Source organism: Rhipicephalus sanguineus, chromosome 2 (assembly GCF_013339695.2).
Source record: "Rhipicephalus sanguineus isolate Rsan-2018 chromosome 2, BIME_Rsan_1.4, whole genome shotgun sequence".
Taxonomy (NCBI): Eukaryota; Metazoa; Arthropoda; class Arachnida; order Ixodida; family Ixodidae; genus Rhipicephalus; species Rhipicephalus sanguineus.
In genome coordinates this window covers 217,148,147-217,172,873 of record NC_051177.1, presented here as the reverse complement: position 1 = coordinate 217,172,873, position 24,727 = coordinate 217,148,147, and the positions used below count along the sequence as shown (strand labels likewise).

Here is a 24,727-nt window from a genome sequence, read left to right as displayed (position 1 = left end):
GGTGGCTTCCAGAATGTACGCGGTAGTCATTGAAGTTGGACACGCCTCGCCGGTAAAGTGAAAAAAGCTCTAGACTTTCGACGGCGCGCGTTGTTGCGGCCGCCGGCGTGCACTCTTTTCCCTCGTTTCTGTTTGCTGTTTTCGTGGTTTGCATACACTGCGATGACGTTGGGCGCTATAACAGAATCGAGTGAGTGTACGTGATTGTGGGAGTTATGTGCGCTAATTCTGGCATATGACATGTCTGATCTCGACGTAGACGGCGTACGCACGCGCTGGGTGTCGTTCGGGCCCTAGTACTCGCATCTGTTTATCTGAGTATTTAAGGATGGGTTACGTTTGTAAAACGTGCGGTCAATAACCGCTCACGGCATGCCCCTGGCTGCCGGAGGATGTGCTTTGTTGTTTTGTTGTTAGCCTTTATTATGTCTGTGTGAACCACTTATTGTGTAGGTTTTGCAAACTTTTACTGCAATTTCATTTTCTCATCATAATATCACGTTCTGCTTTTCAGATACCGTTTTTCGTGGTGCTCACGCTGGGCAGGAGCGACAACCTAGCAAGCCACAAGTCTGATGCCTCAAGCCGTCACCACTTTTTTATTTATTCTTAATCACAAGGAATAAATATGGAAACATGATGGCGATTTCTGCTGTTTATTTAGCACCATATGACACTGTGCACATCACAGTCACACATTTTAGTTGGCTATACTCATAGAAGCATGTAAATGAGGAATACCCAAACTTCTTAATTGGAAATCACAGACCATCTTTTCGCGCTTTCTATATAACTTTGTTGGAAAATATGTGTTGTTTTGACGAGTTTTATTAAAATAATGCTAAAACTGAACTACTCTTTTTTTACAGTCGCTGGGCAGAACGGCAAGTATTATTCGACTTGCTTAAAATGAATACTCCACTATTTTCAACAGTAGTCGCGCAAAAGTAGAGCAAGGATCAAATGAGTAGCTTAAAATATTTATGGAGTCGCTTGATGCTTCGGTGTGGGTCCCTTGACTCCTCTAGGAGCGTTACCGGCAAGAGTCGTCTGACTCCCTATGAGTGGTAACGTGATCCTCCGGTGAGAGTCTTTGCACTCTTCCTAGAGGGTCAGGGGACTCTCCTAGAGCGAGCCGACCCTGACCCACCAAGAGAGTCACCGTGACTATTTAAAGAGAGTCCTATACGTGGCAAGTCAGAACTCTTCGAAAAGAGTCACGCATACTCTTTTTTTTCTTAGAGTGTAGGTCTTCCTCGTATGCTCTCTCCTTCATACTTTTACTCACCGGGGATATCCCTTGAACGATCTTTTTAAATGAGTCGGCTGTTACTTTTCGTATGTAACCTAGCGCTTCGAACCCTTCCAATTGATTGCCTCCTTCATCTACAATATGTTGTTGCATTGTGATAGACTTCCTACCTAGCGCCTCTATGGGGCTCCAAGTTCAGACAAACGCGTCACGCCATCTCGTGGCGTCATATGAAATGCCAGGTTGGCGGCGTTTCCAAGCTTAGGATTGCAAAAATTGCACATTACACCGCGCTTTTCGCGGGACCGTAGGTTTTGCTTCTTCATTACATGACATAGCCTACACTAGCTGCCACGTGGGCGCGTCCGCGCTAGCACGCGCGTTGTGATTGGCGTAGCCGTCTTGAATAAGATGCCATAGTTTTCATCCACTACGCCGCGTCAACAAATCGCGTATGTTCGTTGTATCATGACGTAAGAAATTGCGCTAACGCCATGTTTAGTAGTTCTTTGGACTCGCCATAGATCGGACGCCTGTCGTACGTTCCAAAGAGGGGCAGTGGCAGTACGAGGAACGTCGGTGCACCCAGACGCGCGAGTGTGCTCGTCCCGTCGAGCCAATGCTACCGACGACAATCGGGTGAGTAAAACCAAACGCACACGTGACATCACGCCGTCGGAGCTCTTCCCTAGCTTTGCTGGTATTCGCTCTTCGATAAATTTGGAAGGGCTCTAAATTTTTTCGTATGGCCTAGTTTTCATGTTTGTAAAGACATTGTACAAGCGTTTAGCGCACTGATTCAGAATAGCGATGTGGACGAACTTGCTTCATAGTGAAGATGGGCAGCGCTAAGCAAAGAAGTGTGTAGCTAAGGGAGGAAGCGATTCGTTGGCTTCCCCAGTCCTCCCCTACCTGTATTTCCACACTTCTGGGCTGCACCATGAACGTTTAGCATTCGTATTCAGGGTATTACTTTGACAAAGAAAACGTTGCAGGAGCGTCGTCAAGCCGCCAACGGAGCGGATTCTCGCTCTTATCATTGGGTATTCGTTTCTTGTCGTAATAAAAATGCTGAGTAACGTGTGAATTCATTCTCAGCTGTGAAAAAATTAACGATCCAAGGCTATGAAATCAGAAGCGCTAACTATTACAGTTTCAGGAAAGTAGCGCGCGGAATTACAAACGACCAACTAGGCCAGCTTTAGATCTTGGTGAGTTAGTGTGCAATACAGTGTTTAGAAATTTGCAGCGAAGTACCGTTAATGAATTGGGCCGCTGGCTTTGACGGGAATTCGCGTCCATAGAATAATGTGGTGGAATCACTTTTGTAATTTCCCAGCCAGTATGACGGCGGGGATGTGTCCACTTAATGATCAAATATCAAAGTAACGCTAGAGCAAAATGACTATTGGTCGATTTCATGAAGTTGACCTTGCAGTGTCCCTCTCACAATAACTTGATAGCTCTAATTATTCAGTTTGAAAATTCCTACAGTCATTATTGAGTTGACAGATACAGGGATACAATCAGAGCAGAACATTTTCAGAGCGAGTTCGCTCACACTCAGCATTATAAAATCGTACAAAAGCCCATGTACATATCCTGCTGCAATCTTCAAGCATACATTCACCAATAAATGCGCACAGCCTTCTCGAAGGTGTCTCCTCTGTACATGAGAAACGGGAAAAACTTATACAGAAATTTGGTGATCGTTGTGTCAATGTTCCTTCCGTGACTATTTATGAGAAGTATAGGTTTCTGGTTGATAGGATTTGATTAAGTGGTGTTCCTAGACATTATATTATTTTACTTTGGTCTTGCGCGCATGATTGAGGGTTGTGAAGCAGAACTCTTGGAAGAATAAATTTTAGTTGCGAGTGTGCTTGTCCTGTGTTCTTCATCCCTCTCCGAGCATTTGCGCCACCAATTCAACTTGAGCCGTGTACCAACTAGCACGAAACCAAACGCTACTAAGGACTCAACGTCATTGTTAGATTCAGCATAAAAAATCACAGAGTCCATTGTGCATTCACCTAAGACGACTCGAAGGCGAATGGAAAGACAGTTTCTTAGCGCTGGTATAGACGAGGACACATAGGAAGAGACACTAGACACATGGGCGTGTCTCTTCCTATGTGTCCTCGTCTATACCAGCGCTAAGAAGCTGTCTTTCCATTATGCACCAACAAGCCCACATCGCTACGCTCGAAGGCGAAATCCACCTTCATTTTCCTCTCCGTCGATGTATCAAAGCGCTTACGCGAACGGCCTCTCATATAGGCTCCCTAATAATATGCTGCCCCGCCACCCTCCGAAATCCTTGAGCACCTAGCGTGGTTTCGCACTGCCTGCGTGATCGGCCCACTTTTGACCAAGCGACGAGTGTTGAAGGTGTAGGCTTTGGCCACAGGAGCGAAGGAACGAAACTGCTGAGCCAGAATCGACGCCAGCAGGGAACACGAGCCGTGGCTTCGCGTGCCTCTGCGAAGCGCTGTCCTTATTTTCTTCTCTTGAGGTCGCGCGCTCTCCGGTTTTGTTCACCGCACAAAGGAGCGCACTACGACGGCATTAAGTGGCGCTACGTCACATGACCTCATGCCAGAATTTTTTCGATCCCTAACGTCATGATAAAGTCATAGTTGTCCCCGACGCCGCAGGACGCGAGACGCCGCCGACGACGCGGGACGCCAAAAGTTAAATTCAGTGCTTAGTGAGGCATACATGGCTTTCGCTTCAATAAAGCCAAGAAACACTTGTAAGAGACACCTAATGATGCCAGACACCTAATATTATTGCTCAAAAAAAAGTCTTCCGCACTCACCGCCTTGGCTACGAGTTGCGCTGGCTAACACGCACACAAATACACAACAATGTTGACAAACGAAGGCCCGCCATCGTATGTCAATTGTTGGAGCATCGGTCGCGCTATTCCATGTGTGTTCCGGCACTACAGAGGCAGCAAAGGTGCTTTTTCGTCTACTTTAATTCCTACAATATCGTAATTACTACTCTGCAGGTCTAAGCTGCAATAATTGACCACTATGTCCTCCTTTTGCCTATCAAACCCCTCGAACCATTCCCCGATAGCGTTTCTTAGGAGACGGCCACTTCAAACGAGATTATGTCAGAGGCAGTGGACCAGTGTGCCGATTGCGATCGTCATATTTCAGGTACCTTAGTCGCCTTCTTACCATGACACAGTTAAATCATTTTTTGCGCTTGCTCAATTTATACCGATGCCACACGGACATTTTTAATCCCGATCAGGGTGGTCCGGGTCGGTTTTCTTCATCGCGATCAACTTTATGGCCGCTGCTACACGGTCCAAGCTAATCCGAATCGAGCTTGGCTTAAACAAAGTGCACCAAGTGGCGTTAGTGTGCCCAAAAACTTAATAATGAAACTCATTTTTTACGTAGTATTTAGCATGTTTAAAAGCGTCTGCTTTGTGAAAAGTTTTCGTTTTTTGCACTTCTGCTAGCGACATCAGGCATCGCAGACACTTGGCAACGCTGGCATTCGCACTTTCTGTCGTCTGCTTTCCTGCGCCAGGCGCCGCGAATTTTTGGCTGCTCTTCTAGTGGCATCTGGCAATATCGACCTCGGTATAGAAGTTGCAAGAGGGGAAATCGAAGAAATGAAGAGACGCTGGATTCTCGCCAACACCTTAAGCACCGCTGCTTCACTGGCCGGTAACGTGGTCGTTGATCGCCAAAGGTGGAAGTTTGATCGGAACGAGAGATGGTTTGAGGACAGTTTTTCAAGCACTCTTTTCGCGTATCGAGTGGAACATTTCGATACCTCGTGGATTCCTACCGGCTTATAATGCAGCGTCAGGCGACTGCGATGCGCCAAGAAATATCTGGGGAAAAAGAGTGTTGATGTGGCACTTTACAAGCTTTGCTTGCGTACAGATTTATTGCTAATTATTTTGACATCGGGCGATCCACAGTGAATACCATATACAGAGAATTTGTATATAGCTGAAGACAGTGGCTGAGACAGTGGCTGAAGATGCCAACAGCAGACGGCATGGCCGCCCACAGACAGGAATCCAGCGCAGTCGGCGACTTCCCGCAGACGGTGGGCGCCCTTGACGGGTGCCGCTTTCCGTGTCGCCACCGAAGGAATTCGCAAAAGACTAATACAACTAAAAAGGGTGGTAAGTATTTTTAGTGCGCATGCATGTGCACACATTCACACAAACACAGAATACATGAAGCACTCTGTACATTTATTTCGGTGAACGTAGCAATAAATTGACTCGCTGGGTCGTAAAAATCAAGACAAATAAAATTTTATATTTTGTTCTGCAACTGCATGGAATATCGCTTTAGCGCTTGCGCCGCCCAGGTGAGGATAAAAATAAATCATGTGCCAGCGTTTGGGAAATGGAATCCGTTACAGGCTTGGTGCTTTCTCGAAGTGCGCCATCATACTGTCTGCAGATACAGCATGGGGCTGCTCGCGTTGGTGGACCATCGCTACTGGTTCCCGTACGTCAACGTTGGATCGCCCGGTCGCTGCCACGACGCCTTTATATATGAGTGGTCTGGCCTGGCGAGTGCATTGAAGGACAATTGTTCCAGATGGCTGTTGTAGACAATTTTGGACAGGCGGTCCCTCCTGTCATCTTGTGTGAGCAAGCTTTTCATTTGACGGCGCACCTTATCAAACATTTCAGTCACGGCGCATGCTTCAGCCTGGAGATTAAATCATTCAATTATCAACTATCGAAAGCCAGAAGAGTAGTGGGGAATGCATTTGGGCGGCTGAAAACGCGGTTTAGATACACAATGAAGCGCATGGAATGCAAGATTGACAATGCGCCGACAGTAACTCGTGCATGCTGCACATTCATCTGCGAGGAGTTGGGCGAAGGCCCGATGCAGCACTGGACCTCCGACGTTCATGCCTCGCTGTTCGAACAACCAGAAACATGCGAGAGCGCCGTAGGGGGAGTAGAAGTGCGCTTTGAGAGTACCACAAACAGAGGGCGGCACTGGGGTGTGTTTATTTGTTTCTTTTTTATTATTATTTAATAATACAGGGCCGTTTGCAACTACTAAAAAAATTTATCTATAACATGCACCGTTTTTTCTTGGAGCTTCAGATGATGTTGCCTCAACTGCATTTCCTTGGCGTGTGCAGCTTTCCCGCATGCTCCTCTGCTCTGCGAGCAAAGCACTTGCAAATTCTGAGGCAGTGCCTCTTGGTTGCATTGTGCCGTAGCTGGTATCTTGGACGACTAGCGGATGCTACTTCCGACGGTGGTTCTCTCGGTTCCCTAGTTTTTCTGGCGATCACCGCACACCAACCCGGTGATGAGCTGTATAAAAAAAGCCAGAGGGAAACAAGATCGACGTTCACTGGCTGGTCAAAATTCAATAACAATGTTTGGAAAAACAATGCGCGTTAAAATATATGTCTCGTCCATTAATTCTGTACATTTGAAAATATTTCGTATACACCCTGTCCATCGCTAACTCGCGTACACAGGGTCTAATGTCGTACACTTTTCTTGACATGCAATAATAATAGGCAAATCATATTGCACATGCCTCTTCCACAGTGGTGCCTTCTCCGCAGCTTGTCTCCTGCACGAGCGTGGCGTCGTTCACCGGGAGGCATCCCAAGAAGGAACGAATCTTTTCGAAGTAGGGCCATTCGACTGAACCTGATCCAGTAGTTTGTCACGTGTTCGCGCAGTGTCTGCACAAAGAATAACTGAGTGCGTAAAATTAAAGAGTAGACTGTACCTATAGCGTAAACTCCCCAGCTGATATATGTGGCTACATGATGCGGCTGTGACCAAGTGAGCTTCACCATATTTTCGCCCCTTGAGGTTCAAAATAGGGGTATATATGCACGTGCTCTAACACTCGAAATAACAGTGAACATTTACATGCCACTGACAAAAAATCAGCGTACGATATTTCTATAGAGGCCTTTATTAGCAATGTCATTCGTGCAAGAAACGCACGAGCATCAAACATTTTGCGTGCCCCCACAAAAATAATTTCAGAAAGCTATCATTCGATACAGTTTTCATTGCACTTACCTGTGTTGCTGTGTGAGATTCTTAATCTTCACTTTTATTTCTGACGGCACCCACTCGTAGCCTTCCAGTCGCAGCGAAGCGGCAATTTCGTTGTACGCGTCAGAGTTTCGCTTCTGGAGCCTCAAGTCTCCCAGCCGCTCCTGCCAGCGCTCCATTAATGCACAGGCCTCTTCATTCGACCACGAAGTGCTCGTACGCTGCGACGCAGTGGAAAAGCTGGCAACACTCATAATCCATTTGTTTCGAGGTGATCCAACTGCTCCAACGGTGCGGCAGTCGAAGCATGCACTGTGACAACGGTCGTCTGCTTGTCGTCTGCTTCTCTCATAAATGCATGGGGTCAATACCAATTTACGGAATATGCGAAATTTCAGATATTTTTTTAATTTAAACAGTTTAGAAATTCTTCTTTTTATAGAAAACTGACATTTTAAATGCGTTTTTATTGAACGCTCGATTTTCTAGTTTTCATGCTTTCAACACGCTCGGCCAGAAAGCCCAGACGTCAGCGAAATCGCGATCTGTGAACCAGTTCCCGATGCGCGGATCGCGATAGTCTTGATGCCGATGTCGCCTGATCGCGATTACAAATGCCCGCGTAGCAGCACCTGATCCGGGTCGTGCTTATTCCGGACCGGCGCTGGTCGCCATTAAAAGTGCCGGTGTGACACCGGCAGGGGCGTAGCCAGAATTTTTTTTCGGATGGGGGGGGGGGGGGGGTTCAGCGATGCTTTATGTAAGTTAGTGCATGTGTTTGTGTGTGTGCGTGTATATATGCGGCAAACACAACTGGAAATTTTCTGGGGGGGGGGGGGTTTGAACCTCCCTTTGCTACACCCCTGGACATCGATATTATTCGCACGGGTGTATGTGCCGAGAAGGTGATTGCACCTTTTTGCACAAACGAATGCCGATATTCACACTGCACTGTGATTAGTAAATATGAAACTAGCTGATATTAAATAGCTGGAAAATGAACTCTTTCCTAGACATAGAAATCTCATAGACTGCGTTTTGTTTTGTTACCTTTAGTTGAAGTGACGATGCCGCCAAGAGTGATTTTTCAGCAAAAGTGTCCTCCGTGAGTATGTGAGTGCTGTCGCTGTCGTTCAGTTGGTAGTGCAGTTCACCTGGCACAAATGAGAAATATAGTGGGATAAGCTCGGTTTCTGTTGTTCTGCATAACATGATAATGGCTCTCATGCATCCTATGCTACTCACTGGTAACGTTCAGGGTCGCTAGAAAGATCACACAGTCACGCTTATGTCTTTCACGGCGCTTGCGCGTTTCGGTAGTTCTTCTGTGTGCGTGTACAAGGGTTTTCCTTAAAGGTCATTTAATAGAGACCACATTCGCAACTGCCCGAGATGATACAGACATATATCGCGAGACTGTACATGTCGCCTCTTACATTTCGTGCACGCAACTCTTAACAGGCCGTTCCTCCTTGCCTTATTCCGTTCGTTAACGTGTGCGATGATCCGCTTTGTTCGTTCAGCGACACTCCGGGAAAACAATACATATGCAACTCTTCAACACATGAGTGTGCGTATACCACTTACACATTTCTTTAGCCTCATTCCGTAACGTTTCGCTCAATGTGAACAATTACGCCACAATCACCATCACGCGTGTGCTTCGCATGACATCGATTCCCGCGGTACGTGGGATCTGCCGAATTTTTTTTATGTGACCGTTTTGAACAAATTCTTCGTGTGCACCAAAAGCAATGTTCCCACGAGACACGCACTGACACTGCACTGCCTAAACTTCGTCATCATCAGCCTGACTTCGCCCACTATATTTATATTTTATATTCTATATTTATATTTATATTTATATAGGCTGCCGAACAAGGAAATCCTATAACAGAAATAGAAACATGGCAGAGCTAACAATTCATCATGAGCCACTCATACAGAGTCAAGCCATGCGCCGGAAACTGCACTAACGCGAAATATGAAAACATGCCAGCACCTAAGAACACGTGCCGACCCTAGTGAGAGGCAAAATGAACATCGCACGATCTCAACTCTACATGTCTAAAGGCTATCTTTCAAAGAGATGGCTTCTTTCTCACTTAGATCTAGTGATGGGGCACTAACGCACTGACTGCCTGCCCCTTTTATTAGAAACGCTCAAATTATCTCCCTTTCAATGCGGTTGCTTGCGGTCCTTAGAAACGTGGTTTGGCTGAAGTGTGGCGCACAACATAGCGCTTGCATTGGTCTGCCAAGAGCCCGCCCATGTTGCTGCTGACCACGAAGCGGTGCTCCCTTGCACGATCGTTGAAACACCGGCCTGTTTGGCCGATGTACACCCTACCGCAGCTTAGGGGAATATTATATATCACATTGATGACACACTCGGTGTATCGCGTGGCGTGCTTCTTGGAGCAAGCAGCCTGCTGCTTATTCGCCATCAAAGGGCAAATCGTATCCAGTTTGCATGGAGCGGAAAACACAATGCGCACTCTATATCTCGCTGCGATCTTCTTTATATTGTGGGAGAGCCGGTGAACGAAAGGAATTACGTGCGTGCTCATTTTTTCTTTTGGCTCCTGCACTCTTGTTCCACGTTTGAACTTCTGCAAGACGATTTCGGACTCACCCGTGATAACGGAGGGAGGAAATAGAGCGTCTTTCAGCCTGTTAATCTGATTACTAAATCCCGTCAAAAGACGGTGCTCACATGACTTCATTTAAGCTGAATTGAGGCATGTGATAAATATACCTCTCTTGATTAGCTTAGAACATGCGCCGTCATACGGCAAAAGGCTCTTCTTAGTCCTAGGGTTACACATCCAGCACAGGTGGTCCTTCGTGAAACTAAGTTTAACACTCAGAAATTGAATGGAATTGTCTTGAGGCAATTCCGAAGTGAATCCAGTCCGCCAGATTCCTTTAAAAAGGTGTTAGTTAATTCTGCAACAGCTACGTCAAGGCTACTGTCGGGTAAACTCTGTTCGTGTCTTCGCTTCGTCCCCGTCTTCTTTGCGTCATTACAGTTTTTCCAGGAGTGCAGCTTTGCGCATTGTTCTTAGCTCTGCTCTTATGGAGAACAGCCGCAATCGCGTCCGCGTAATAAGGAAGAAGCTATATCGCACCTCTGCTGTTGCTTAGCGGCTTCGCCTATTACACTTTGCTAGTGTGCGCTCTACATGCGTGCGAAAGGATGTGGTTGGCAAACTGAACAACGTCAATGAAATGCTTACTAGTACTCACGTGCGGTGAGAGATGTTTTCGCAAGCACGACGCTTGCACCAGCGAAGACGCAGCCCCACATTGCTGCAAAGTTGCGCACACTGTTGCTGAGATGCACGCAGATTCTGTCTCCAGGTTTTACACCATGCTTCTGGAAACCTGCTCCATAGGCTTGCATGAGCACGAAGAGGCCTCTGCGGGTTAGTGAGACAGAGCCGTCCGCCTGCGTTTCAGTCTTGCATTAGGTATGCATATTGTATTGCTTGTGGGACATCAGAAAAATGCTTTCATCTCGTCACAAATCAGGTACTGCAGTCACCTCGTACCATATTTTCACCTGTTCGCTCTACTGCAGAAGTACTCTTTTCGATTAACAAGGCGGTTATAAGCACTGGACATACGGACAGAATCATCGATGGAAGGGTCCTTACGAATTACCTATTTTAATGCACAGCGCTACATTTCATGTGTCGTATTATCCTCATGTTGCGTGCCTTCGCATAACGACTTAATTTGCGGTTTCAATAAAAAGTCACAGTTTCGCGGTAAAGGCGAAGCAATGAATGCGATAGCCAGAAATTGTAATGTCACACGAAGAGCGACAAGCAGCTCGATTCTTGCAACCCACCGCTGGAGCACAAAGGACACCCGAAAAGAACGCACAGGTATACAAAGGACAAGCGTGAACTAACAAATGACACAATTGTTACGTCTTTGTGCTTGAGCAACGCGCTGCAAGTGTCGAGAATGGAGAATCAGACGCTCTCAGATATTTCTTTTGTCTTTTAAACAGCGCCGCGTGGAGTGACTCCTCCGCGTCTCCTGCCACACGCGGCCATCTGACGCAAAATGTGCCCGGTGTTCCTTTTTATCGTTCCACATCACGAGTGGGTACAGGAAGGAGTCACTTTGTCATGCGTGTCTCAAGGGCAGTTTTCAAATTGAAAGAATACGTAAGAGCGTTGCGTGATAGAAAACACGCTCAAGCTCCTCAGAGATCTGCGTACCACCAGCAGTAACTGGTTTATATAAATATGTCGCCATTATTTCACCCCGCGCATACATGGCGGATACATGGCGCGTTGTAGAGTTGTCTAACGTAGCACGCTGGGTAGCGATGGGTCTCTGGTTCGAATCCCCGGTCGGGTGCTTCAGAATTTTTTCTTCTGTATTATTTTGCTTTGTGCATATACATATCCGAGACATGACGACGAAAACAAAAATCCTCCGACAGTGTCCATATAATTGCTATCGCAATAATATGACAACAGTGACGTCGACCTACACCAGAGAAAGAACACGTGATATTAGGAATGGCTCGCCAAAAATATATGGCCTACTGTGTGAAGCACTGACGTGGCTAGAAAGTTTTGTTGGATGGAGTAAGCACTACATTGGATGTAGAAACGGTAACATATCGCGCCGAGCATAGGCGACCGCCGTACAGAAAGGCAGCTTTTCTCAAGAGCGAACGGGCCAGAGAATAACCAGGTCAGCCGTGTCAAGGGGACCGCAATTTAGGCGACAAGAATAGGTTTTGAAGCGTGTCAAAGGGCATCGTTCTTTGTATGAACTAGATTGACTGGAAGCTTTGCTCTTACTCCAGGAACTATACGTAATTATCGTAGATGCGTAGTATGTTATTTCTGTTGCGATGATAGAAATGCAAAATCTTGCAAACATAGAGATTATTTCAGATTTAGTAAGTTCGATAGATTATGACATAAAGGAACAATGTACTTGTATTTTCCTTCTTGTGTATTTTTCATAAAGTCCTTTTTGTTAATTTCGCTGAAATGAAATAAATTAAGCAAACAACATCCAAGTCAAAATTTATCTATCAATGTCTATGCGATATTAACAGCGCCTGTACTGATCTTTAAAGTACCGAAATTATTTTTTTATGGTGGCCTTTGTGAATAGCGAGCACCATTACATGTGGCCGAGTGTTTTCATCCAATGGTATTCGTTGTATTCTTCGGTTGCTGATCAAGAGTTAACCAGGCCTCAGCCGACGGTATCATATTACGTGGCGTCATTGCGAAATGGTGACAAAACTAAATGACTCAGTCGACTCGAAAGCGAAAGCCATCCTCTCATTTTTCTTCTAAGCCGAAGTATTGAACCTCCCGCGCTCCCTTCAGAAAGCTTTCTGCAACTAACGTAGTTTTGCAATGCCTACAGGATCAGAGGCTTTGTAAGTTTTCTGCACATCACCTTTTTTCACACAGCCTACGGGATCGGCCTACCTCTGAGCAATCGCTGATGTCATGTGATCTCGTCACCATGTAACGTCACAGGGACGCCATGATGGCACCGCAAATTTTGGGGATCTGTGTCGTCATGATGACATCATATGGCGGGGTCACAATTTTTCGCATCACTCGTGTTGACGTCGCCGACGCAGGTCAATTTTCGCGTTTGATGAGGCATCTAGCGCTTTCGCTCAATAAAGTTGAAGATCTACCCGTACTTGTTTGCAGCGTCGCTACCCGTCTTTGTTTTGTTCCGGCTTGAGAAGCTCTCGCAAGAGTGGGTTTTTTTGCATTTGAGGAATTTACCCTGGAAGTGACAATCATATTTGTTGCCCTATACTCTCTCAACTTCCCTAATTCAAGCAACGCGCACCGAGTCTGATAACTCAAGGAGTTGATTGAAGCGGAGAAAAACATATAGCTAAAGTTTCACTGTAATGAATTGAAGCAACTACTGTATACATTTCAACGAAACATGGCTAAATAACATTTACTACATGTTAAATACACTTTTACTAACTCATCATTGTATTCCTATTCCTACATATATACTAAGAAAAAACATGGGTAACATTGTTGAATTTCTTTCTTTAAGCATTGCTACTTTAAGGCACAGAAGGGTAGCTATTATATTAATTTCAATAAATTCACGGCTTCATGGTCCACACTTACATCTTCCTCGTTCTCAAGGAAAGAAATTGGGGAATGGACTTACCAATGCGAGCTTGTCAGGCTGATCGTGGAGAGCCTCTTTGGCAGCGGTATAGAACGAACAGCACGGCATATCGGCCACAGGGAATGGCGAATACACGACACCATCTTCAATCTTCGCTCGCATTTCACCAAGACTGTATTAGTGCAGAGGATAAGCTGAGCAATGCCCTTGAAGAAATGTGCGATCCAAACGTCCCAGCAATTAACCTGCGCAGAAAGTAATCACCCGGGATTTAAAACATACACTTCTTTCACGTTTATCAAAAATGCGGGAAGTTTGCAGTAAGTAGTGCAAAGCTTGGCACATCCAAGCTGGCCGGTTGCTGCCAAGTTGTAACTGGTTTTGTTAGGTTTTGCGATGTTATAGCTACGTTTTGCTTGAGGATCCACCATCTTCTCTGTGCCGAGCTTTGTGCTATTAGTGCGAACTTCCCGCATTGTTTGTCTGCCTTTATTTCTATTTCTTTCTCTATATTTCTTTTTCTTTCTTTCGTTTTTTTTTGTGTCACTTTCTCTCTATTTCTCGCTTGCTTCTTCTTTCCTTCAATCTTTTTTTCCCTCTCTCTCTCTATTTCTCTTTCTCTATTTGATTATCTCCCTCTTTTGTCTTTCTGCATTCCCTTGTCTCTATTGCGCTCCTTCTCACTCTTTATATGCGATGCTTTACACTCTCTCCTCCTCCACTCCCTCCTTACCCTCGCTTTAGTTTCCTACCCCCATGCTATACGACACTATACAAGAGTATGCAGTGTTCTGTGAGCGTTGATGGATAGCCGAATGGTTAAGACTGTGGGTACGCCAGTTCGAATCCCGCCGCCTCGTGAGGAATTTCTTTTTTCGCCAGGATTTTCTCTATTTCTCTCTCTCTCTCTTTCTTTCTTTCTTTCTTTCTTTCGTGGAGGGAAACAGCTCGAAAGACGAAGGCCCAGGCGGAGAAGGACACAAACAATAGCGCTGACTTACAACAAAATTTTATTCGTCAAACCACGCATTATGTACCTGCGCAGTTGAAAACGAAAAGAAGAAACAAAACATGACAAGATGAAGATACAAAACTAACAGAGACATCACCAAAAGCAAGCTAATTGCGCATGCAGTCATTCTGACAGATAAACAACCTCCTTTCCTGACAAAGCAACTGAAGGACTGCTCACGCATGCGTCACCCAGCTTAGCTATTTCCAAGGCCTCCAGTATTTCACGTGTAAGCTGGTCCCTATGACGCTTCACAACCGCACATAGAGGAAACTCAGGAACGCACCCAAAATCTCGGCAATGACTGCCCAGGCGGCCAGACACTGTCGAGGAAACGCTGCAAGCGTGTTCCTTGAGACGCTCATTAAGACACCGGCCAGTTTGGCCTATGTATCGTTTACCACAGGACAATGACAGGGAATACACCACGCCTTGAACGCAGGGAACAAACTTGTTCCGATGCTTAGTCGTGCAGGTGCGGGTTTCTCTAGCTTCAGGGTTGACAGCCCTCCACAGGCTAGCCAGCTTCTCAGGGGCAGAAAAAACAACATCTACTTCACACCTGCCGGCTATCCTCTTCAGGTTATGCGCCACGCCGTGGATGTATGGAATAACTACATACTTCCTTTTTTCTGATCTATTTTCACGTGTTTGAGCAAGCATCTCTGGGCTCATTTTTTGTTCCTTGAGCAGACACTGAGCCACTGCGGTCATAACGTGATACGGGAATCCAGCATTGGTGAGGCGTTCAACCTGTGTGTTAAAACTGGCCTGGATCTTGTGGTAGCATGACTTCCGCAAAGCGTGCGCGAAGCAGGCCTTCACTATTGCCCTTTTCACAACTTTAGAGCAGGCCGACTCAAACGGCAGCAAAGGCTTACTACCCCGTGGAGCATACTCCCAACAAACATGGTCACGATCTATGGTAATGCTCAAATCTAGGAATCGAATTGTTCCACCGTCTGCAACTTCATGAGTTAAAACAAGAGGAGACATGAACTCACGAAAAACGTCTAAAATATTATTCATTGACGTACCCACGGCGGAGCTACCAGCTTCAAACAAAACAAGAAAATTGTCAACGTAACTAAATACTTTGGCAACATTTTTGGACCGTGCGGTCAAGCTGGCCAAAAATAAATCACTCAATATGGGTGCCAAACAGGAACCAATGCAAACTCCATTTCGTTGCAGATAAACGTGGTTGTCCCAAGTTGCAAAAGTCGATCTAAGGTAGAAATCAAGCAGTTCCATAAAGCCATCCACAGAAATGCCCGTCATGTTCTGATAGGCGATGACACCAAAACTTTCATTGCAATCGCGGATGCAAACAAGAAGCTTATTATGCGGCGACGAGTAATACAGATCCTTAACATCTACCGAGCATGCTTGGTAGCCAGCGAAGTGATTATCTTTCAAATATGCAATTACGTCATGTGAACTCTTGGCATGGAAAGTATCATCTATTGATAACACTTTTAATTTGCTCTGAAGGAATTGTGCTACCGATTTTTCCACGTGTCGGCCTCAGATGCTATTACTCGGAAAGGACAATCGACCTTGTGCGTCTTGGCATTGAAAAATAATGCTAAACTGAGCTTTTTCCCAGCATCAATCGTTTTCGCCAAACTATCTAAATTTAGCTTTTTTCAAAGATTTTTTGCGTCTGTCTTAACCTTAGAAAGATAAACATTATCTTTCAACTTAAAGACTGACGAAACTGCCTCACTCGCTTTGATTTTGTATAGGTCATTCGGAAGAACAAGAAAGCCACCTTCCTTATCTGACGCTAGTAGAGAAAAGGAATTATCCTTAAGGAAAGACGTGACTTGCTTAACAGGAACCTTGCCAACGGCTGCCTTGTAGATGCTCAGAACGTCCAAACCCTCCGAAACACACCGCTCAGAGTAGTCATCCGGTGCCTTCCTTGAAATAGTCCTGACGAGGCCTAGAATTTCCGCCCTTGTCTTTTTAGGCTCAACGGCATACTTGGGTCGCCTGTCGAGCACACGACGAATGTTGTCTGGAAGGCACACCTGACCCAAAGTATGAACGGAGTTCTTGCCTGGCGAAGGCTTCTTTTGCAACGAAGCTCGAAGTTCTGTCAGCATCAATCTCCAGCGAAATTCAGCGGTCGCATCAGCAAGGTCTCGGTGTTCTCGCCACTTCATGCTTCCGTTCAGGCTCATAGTACCACGCAGCGAAAGAAACAGGCACTCCTTGTAAAAGCGAGCCTGTCGGTGCCACTCAGAACTTAGGACCTTGAGGATTCTGAAGAAGGCCTGCTTCGCGCACGCTTTGCGGAAGTCATGCTACCACAAGATCCAGGCCAGTTTTAACACACAGGTTGAACGCCTCAACAATGCTGGATTTCCGTATCACGTTATGACCGCAGTGGCTGAGTGTCTGCTCAAGGAACAAAAAATGAGCCCAGAGATGCTCGCTGAAATACGTGAAAATAGACCAGAAAAAAAGGAAGTATGTAGTTATTCCATACATCCACGGCGTGGCCCATAACCTGAAGAGGATAGCCGGCAGGTGTGAGGTCGATGTTGTTTTTTCTGCCCCTGAGAAGCTGGCTAGCCTGTGCAGGGCTGTCAACCCTGAAGCTAGAGAAACCCGCACCTGCACGACTAAGCATCGGAACAAGTTTGTTCCCTGCGTTCAAGGCGTGGTGTATTCCCTGTCATTGTCCTGTGGTAAACGATACATAGGCCAAACTGGCCGGTGTCTTAATGAGCGTCTCAAGGAACACGCTTACAGCGTTTCCTCGACAGTGTCTGGCCACCTGGGCATTCATTGCCGAGATTGTGGGTGCGTTCCTGAGTTTCCTCTATGTGCGGTTGTGAAGCGTCATAGGGACCAGCTTACACGTGAAATACTGGAGGCCTTGGAAATAGCTAAGCTGGGTGACGCATGCGTGAGCAGACCTTCAGTTGCTTTCTCAGGAAAGGAGGTTGTTGATCTGTCAGAATGACTGCATGCGCAATTAGCTTGCTTTTGGTGATGTCTCTGTTAGTTTCTTCTTTTCGTTTTCAACTGCGCAGGTATATAATGCGTGGTTTGACGAATAAATTTTTGTTGTAAGTCAGCGCTACTGTTTGTGTCCTTCTCTGCCTGGTCCTTCGTCTTTCGCGCTGTTTCCCTCCAATATGTCGTACCAACTCGCCCAAGCAACCATTTTAGCTTCTTTTTTTCTTTCTTTTTTTTCTCTCCTTCTTTCTATCTTTCTTTGACCCCCCCGCTATACGCCGCCCGTCTGTTGCCCCACTTCTGTGGCTAGAGTGTACTAGGGAAGGGGGAGTGCTCGGAACGGCCGCACCACCACTGCACAGAAATTGAAGCAAAAGAGGGTAAAGCCGCTTATGGCGCGGCGATCGGTAGCCTGGAATGTGGCGTCGTTGAAGAGATGCGTGCGGCTCTACCAAAGTGGTGCAAAGGTAGGATATGCCCTTTCCACATAAAAGACCCGGGTTGGAATTGCAGTGCTAGATGGTGGGTGATACTTGTGATACTGCTTACAGCTGTATTGGTTTTGTATTCTTTTTTGCTTGTTTCTTGAAACCCGCTTCAGTTGCTACACGTTGGCAAAAACAGTAAAGCGAAATGTGAAGTAAAATGAAAAAAAATTGACAGTGAGCGTAACTATTGGCAGCGCCACCACATGGAATTCACCAGACCTAAAGCGTGCTGTAAGCGTGCAGTAAGCGCACTTGCCAACGGCCTTCAATTGAAGTGCCGGAAAATGAATTTATTCCATCAATGTTATAAACTCCGATCTGCCTCTGCTTTTACAGTATCCAAACCTTCACCGTTTCCCGATGACCGAACCTCGACTACTTTCAGTTTTTCTCTTGCTGCGAGTCAGCGGCCGGTAAACAAGGGCAGCGCATAGAACATAGGAAAGCCCAGACTGCCATTCGCAAATATCTCGGAGTTCATACATTTATTTACGTTTTTGTTGAACCTCGCGCGGTGGGCTGCAAATAATTACGCTCATTGTCAAATTTCTTCTATTTTACTTAAGAAGACGAATTTGAGGGGCTCGTTTTTCTTTGCTAGACACAACATTAATTAGAACTGCAGACAAGAAAGCCAGGGAAATAATATATTTTACTTGACATTTCACGTTACTTTTGAAGCAATGTGTGGGAACTAAAGCTAGTTTTAAAAAGAAAAAGAATACAAGTGATCCTAAAAATAGAACTTCATGTACAGCTACAATTCGAAGCCACGTCTTTTAAGTGGGAAGTGGGCAGTCTATCTGTGCACCACTTTCGCAGAGCCGGGCCAACTCTTCATCGACTACACATTGCAGTCTAAAGATCGCAGCGCCACCAGCGTCTCGACGCCGCTATAGGCCTAGGGCGCTGCAGCTTTGAACCGAACAGGCAGCGCCACCAGACGCCCGCGGCGGGAAAGTTGGAATTGTCGTTTGTTGCTCCCGGGCGCGCAGTCACGGTAGAAACGCATGGCTCCTCGCCGAAAGGACGTGAAAACGTCGTCGAAGTCCGGTATTTCTTCGTACTTCTGCGTGCATGGCTAGCACAACAGCTGTAGGAACACCGTTCGGAAGCAACTAGCTTTAAAATTCTGCTGGTTACCACAGAAGTCACACGAAGTTGAAAGACAACTCTACTGCAGCTGTGCGGCGCGTAAGCAACGCCTCGAATTCCGTCCGCAAGTGTCCTCACTCTCTTGACCTTTTTTTCACTTTTTATTACTTATTTTAAATGTATACGCAAAGTTACAAGGTCACAAAGAAATAGGAAGATAGCAGGCTGACAACGGCCACCTAGAGGGGCAATGTCTCGTCTGCGTCTTCTGCTCTTACGCGTGATTTTTTGCCAGTCAGAACGGCGAGCAGGGGCAGCCAGTGCGGAATCAGACACGCATTTGCAGCGTCCTCTTCGTTGGGAATGAAAAGAGTTCGATATGGCTCAGCACACGCAGAGCATTGAAAAATCAAAAGCTCACCTCCACTCGTACGTCGTAGTCCACGGTTTTCAATTCCACTATGCCGTTCCCAATTATGTGGGAAGATTTCATCACGCACATCAATTCTTCTTTAAGACCACACACTGACCACTCGCATGCACTTCGTACCAAGCGACGAACAACTCCTTTTGAAACATGTTTTTCAATCCTACGGAAACCGCAGAACAACACACGATCGGCGCTTCTTGTCTTCACGTTCACGCGCGGGCTGGCGATGCGCTTTCCTAGCAGACGACAACCAGTGACGAACTGATGGGCGCTTGCAGCACTTCTTACTGTCTGTAAAAATGTGTGTGCGCGCGCCTGTGTGCGTGTGTGCGCGCGTTGTGAGTGTTGTGAGCGTGTTTGTGTGTGTGGCGGGGGGGGGGGGGGTACTGTTCCCCGAGTGGTGTCCAAGAGACGGAACAGAACTTGTTTCCGCGCTGTGTTTCCTCTGCTCCCCCCCCCCTTTTTTTTATAGGGCTCGCAATTCGGTTTTCGGCGAAAAAAAGTATGAGGGGGGTCTGTCTTTCTCGAATGGCTTGAGGCGAAAAGGGGACGAAGTTTTTTGAATGCTTACGTTAAAAACAGTCGCTGCATGCTGGTTTTTCAGCTACAGCTTTAAACGGCTGTATTTTGAGAGGTTTTTAGGACAGGAAGCAAAACATCTAGTATAAACATAAGTTAGCACAGCGTATTTGTATACGCAGACAAAAAAAAAGAACTGCGGTTGCTGTTCTTGGCGAACAGCGGCCGCCGCAACTGTCGCATTCGCCTTGAAACACGCAGACGGGCCCGTAGGCGACCGTCCTAACAGTGCGCCGCTGGCCCGACAGAGGGCGAGAGCGGTAGCGCCACCATACCAGCTGTCGAGGTATATGGCTTCACTTTTCGAATCTCGTTCCGAGCACTCTCCTCTTCTAGTACACACTAGTGGGGCACATAGCGGTTCATGATGATGATAGGTTTTGGGTCATGACATTACGCCGAGCTAGAACAGCTTCGCTTCTAAAACTACTCGAGATGATCTGAAAACGAACAACTTTCTGGAGAAATTATTATGTGAACATAAACTATTCTTGGGACGAGACACCAGCGTAGATTGAGACAACGATAGCAGTTTAAGTTCACATAGTGTCTTACCAGCTGGCGCTCAACACACGCTCCTCGCATTCATTTCTAAAGGAAACAGTCTAAATAATGAGGAGAAATCAGCAAGGTGTACAACAACGAGGAAATAGTTCCTGCGCATTGTACTCATTGTAGAACAAAGCTCTCTATTGTTGTAATTAAATAAGTTTACTTTCTACAAACGGGTCATTGTCAATTTTTCTTTCTTTTCCCTTTCGCCACCTTGCGCGATTACGCAGAACTGATATGGAATAATCTGTCCATGTTCATCGAGTTGTCGATGAATTCGCCCCCGCGCTGCCAATACTGCTAGCTTCCTGGCTAGCTCACTTGGTAGAGCAACGGCCCGAGAAGGCGTCGGTCCTGGGTACGATGCCCAAACCGGCAAGAATTTTTCGGCAACTAGTTGTCTTTTTAATAAATTCGTATGAAGTTCCATGTGGCTTTTCCGCCATCTTGCGCTATTCCGCAGAATTGAATTGCAATAACTTTATTAATTTTATAACGTTTTCAATGCGACCTACGTTTTCTTTTTTGGTATACCTCAAACCGACAACGTTAAACTATTGCTTGTTTGTGACGTTTGTGATGATTTGGTCTGCTCTCATGCCCTTGTCACACGAGAAGGTTCATTGTTTTTTGTATCTAATGACATTCAACACATCGAATGGCGTGTACCTAGGGTTCACAAAGGGTTCGCTAAGAAATGATTCGCATTTAAAAGAAGTCACAGCCCGTGTAAACAGATATCCATATGCACATTACGTGGTACAAAAATTGTTGCCACCAGGAGAGCAACGATGCTGAAATGTAAACGTGCGGTTTTGTAACTATTCAAGAAGAGCTGGCGCATACAATGTTAAGGCAAGACCGGAGCAACCTACTGATCCAGTTTTAAATGCGAAGCATTTCTTAGTGAACCCTAGCTACTTTGAACATTTCTATCTACGCCTCTATCTATCTATCTAGCGACCTAGGTCCGGGCGCTCTTGTGATCGCCCCTTAACTTGGTGTAGACAAACATCGGTAGGGAGGCTAAGAGGATTTGACGAATACGACTGTCTGACCATAACATGAATAATGGGAAAATCCTGTCGCGTACGACGTCAAACCCTTTCCTCCAGACACGTGTTGCACATACCCGTTTACCACGGACTGCGGTGTGCGGGTGTGCGCTACAGGTGATTGGCAGTTAATATCTACGAAGGAATGGTTAGTACGTACAGACATGGGTGATTTAAATGCGAGAGCGTTAAGAAAAAGCGGCATTGGAAGCGTTGACCCGACGAATGCAAAGAATAAAAATTAGGATCCCGGCAGGAATTGAACCTAAGCATTCCGCTTGGTAGTCAGGTATTCCACCACAGAGCCACGCCAGGGCTAGAACCTGCTTTGGAAAAAGACAGTATGCAGGGGTAATGCCGGTGTAACGTCATTTAGAGTTGTGGTGCTGGCTATGTAATTATACAAGAAAGCAATAAACGCTGTATATGTACTCGTACGGTACAGGCGTCATGTCAGGTTAACGTCTCTGGTTCCAGTGTTAGCTCCGCTTTTATAGCAGTCTAATAGACATAACATTCGTATTCCTATGATTCAGCAAGCTATATATAGGCGTTGCAGGACCTCAGAGATATACGCTAACGAATGTTACGTACGATATTCATATCATCGCACGGTAAGGTGCATTTCGTTTCGATAATACTGACGTATGTGTTCTAACGTGAGTGCTGACGTTACGTCAGACCATAAGTTACCCGTCGAACGCCAGCGTTGTCAACGTGCCGAGGAAGCCCACTACGTGCACACAACTACTACACTTACAAAAACACGCTCATCCTCCTCGTACCGCTTGGCTCAAAGCGAAAATAAAAGGAACAAAGAAGTACTCGTTGACTGCTTGCATAAAACCGATTCCCACAAAGCATGGGACCTGCAGAGTTTTTATTTTTTTTTTTTTTTGTGAACGTGCAATATGACTGCAGCAGTGTCCTCAGGACACCGCTGCAGCGGTGTCCTGAGAAGCGTTTTCGCAGCGTATTTCTGCTTTCGTGTAAGGCATAATAATCAGGAAAGACTGCTGAACATTAAAAGGGACGAGCAAACCAGTCATTCGTGAGGTATTGAAATGCGGCTGCAAGCAAGTGCTGTTGCATTTGCCGCGGTAATGGCAGCGGCGGACAGCGTTCATAGAGAACGCTGGGGCTTCCAGGGAAATGAGCGTTGCTTTGAGGACAGATTGCCCCATCGAGGGGAAGAACACCCAACAAGGGTTCCGTGAGTCGCCGACGGCATTTCGATAGCTAGTATAATCATGCAGGACTTCCTAGGAGTGCAAACGATAAACATGCGGGAAGCTATCTCCGTAGAGAGAGGGTGCCCGTAGGCATGTGTAGCTGCATTCCAGTGACGGCGACAGGACCATTGCGGACCTTTTTGGCATTGGGAGGTTCACCGTAAATACTGCTTTCAAGCAATTCTGAAGAACGGTGATTGACCGACTCGAAGACAATATATTCGAACGGTGGGCCCAACGCAGTTAAAAGAACACATAAGCGAGTGTTTTACCGCGAATTGTTTCCCGCAGGCGCTGGGTGCCCTCAACACCTGTCCTTTTGCCGTATCCCCGCTACAGAAGTACGTACCTGACTACGACAAATGATGGTAGGCACTCTCTTCGCGAAATTTGAACATTCATGTTGCTATCCTCTTGAGTTGTGCCTGTTGTGTGAAATGTTATGCATAACTTGTGAGGCTGCAGAACAATTGACATTTGGGCAAGTTTGAATTGTTCATGCATGTTTGAAATGGGCAGCGCAAAAAGGAGTACACGAGAAAAAGTACAGCACGCGCTATGTGGTGAGTTGAACTTTTTATCGTGTCCTCGTTTTTTCGCTGCTCATTTCAAAGGTGCATGTTAGGCTGCTCTGACGATAAGTCTTGATGTCGAAATGTTAGCTCCAGGGACATCGCGCGTTCCATCTTTTCTCGGCTGTGCAGTGGTGTGTGTAGGCACATTCGTCACAATGCGCTTTTACAAAACTGTTATAATTTAGCTGCTGAGCTGATGAATGAAACATGCTTATTAGAACATAACTGCACAGTACCTTTTCGTTCTTCGTGTTACTAATGGGAACACGTTGCACTAATAAGGAAATGTTACAGTGTTTGTTCTTCATTTTTCACAGGCACAGCATGGTCGTTGAGAACAGGTACAGTTTCGGTCGTTGAGAACCGTTTCGTCGGTGACGTTAGATAGCATGGCATCGAGCGTCGTCGGTGGACTCCTTCCATAGTATGGCGTCCTCTGCGTCGTTTATCGCGAGGCCGTGTTCCACACAAAGGTCACGTACAGAAGGATGACATCCCACATCTTGTGTTCGACGTCGAGGTACATGGCCAGCATGCCGGCGATGGTCTTTTTTGGATGCTGGGTGAGGCCATGGGTCTGTGGGTGGTAGGCTGTGGTCCGGTGGTGGCTTCATTGGCTGTATCTCAAGATCACCTCAGTTAGGTCAGCAGTAAAGGCCATACCTCTGTCGGTGTTGACGACCTCTGGGTCGCCATGACGCAGGACGATGTTCCCAACGAAGAACTTCGCTACCTCGGCGGCACTGCCATTGGCCAGGGTCCTTGTCTCGGCATAGTAGGTGAGCAGGGGCGTAGCCAAGGGGGGGGGGGGGGTTCAACCCCCCCCCCCCCGAAATTTTTCAATTCTGCTTGCGCATATATACACGCACACATACAAACGCACCCACGAACATACATAAAGTATGGTTGAACCCCCCCCCCCCCCCGAAAAAAATTTCTGGCTACGCCCCTGTAGGTGAGGTAGTCGGTAGCTACTACGATCCATTAATTCCCAGAAGTCGGCGTCCCCAACGGCCTCAGTAAGTCCATAACAAATTTCTGAAACGGCCGGCGAGGTCCAGAAGTCCAGCTGGCCTAGTCGGAGGTGTTTTTCGTCGCTGACAATATCAGCAAGTCTTTACACAATGGCTCACGTTGGCAGTGAGGCGACGCTAGCAGTACTTTTCATTTCTCCTCGCTAGCGTGCGGGAAAATCCAAGGTGCCCAGCCATCGCGCCCTGATGTAAAGCTTCCAGAATATCTGGACGCAATGCTGAAGGTATAACGAGCAGTTAGTTGGTTGAAGTGG

General features: G+C 46.4%; 1 protein-coding gene across 1 annotated transcript in view; it reads right to left on the bottom strand.

Annotated features, from left to right (window-relative positions):
• The window catches only part of LOC125757307 (uncharacterized), a 48,604-nt gene that overhangs the window by 5,289 nt on the left and 18,588 nt on the right, over positions 1-24,727 (bottom strand). The window contains exons 2-4 of the mRNA XM_049412765.1: positions 13,488-13,693; positions 10,539-10,740; positions 8,340-8,443 (exon numbers count right to left, since the gene is read on the bottom strand). Coding sequence (XP_049268722.1) covers positions 8,340-8,443; positions 10,539-10,740; positions 13,488-13,610 — 429 coding nt within the window. The 5' untranslated portion in view covers positions 13,611-13,693. The remainder of the gene's footprint in view (positions 1-8,339; positions 8,444-10,538; positions 10,741-13,487; positions 13,694-24,727) is intronic.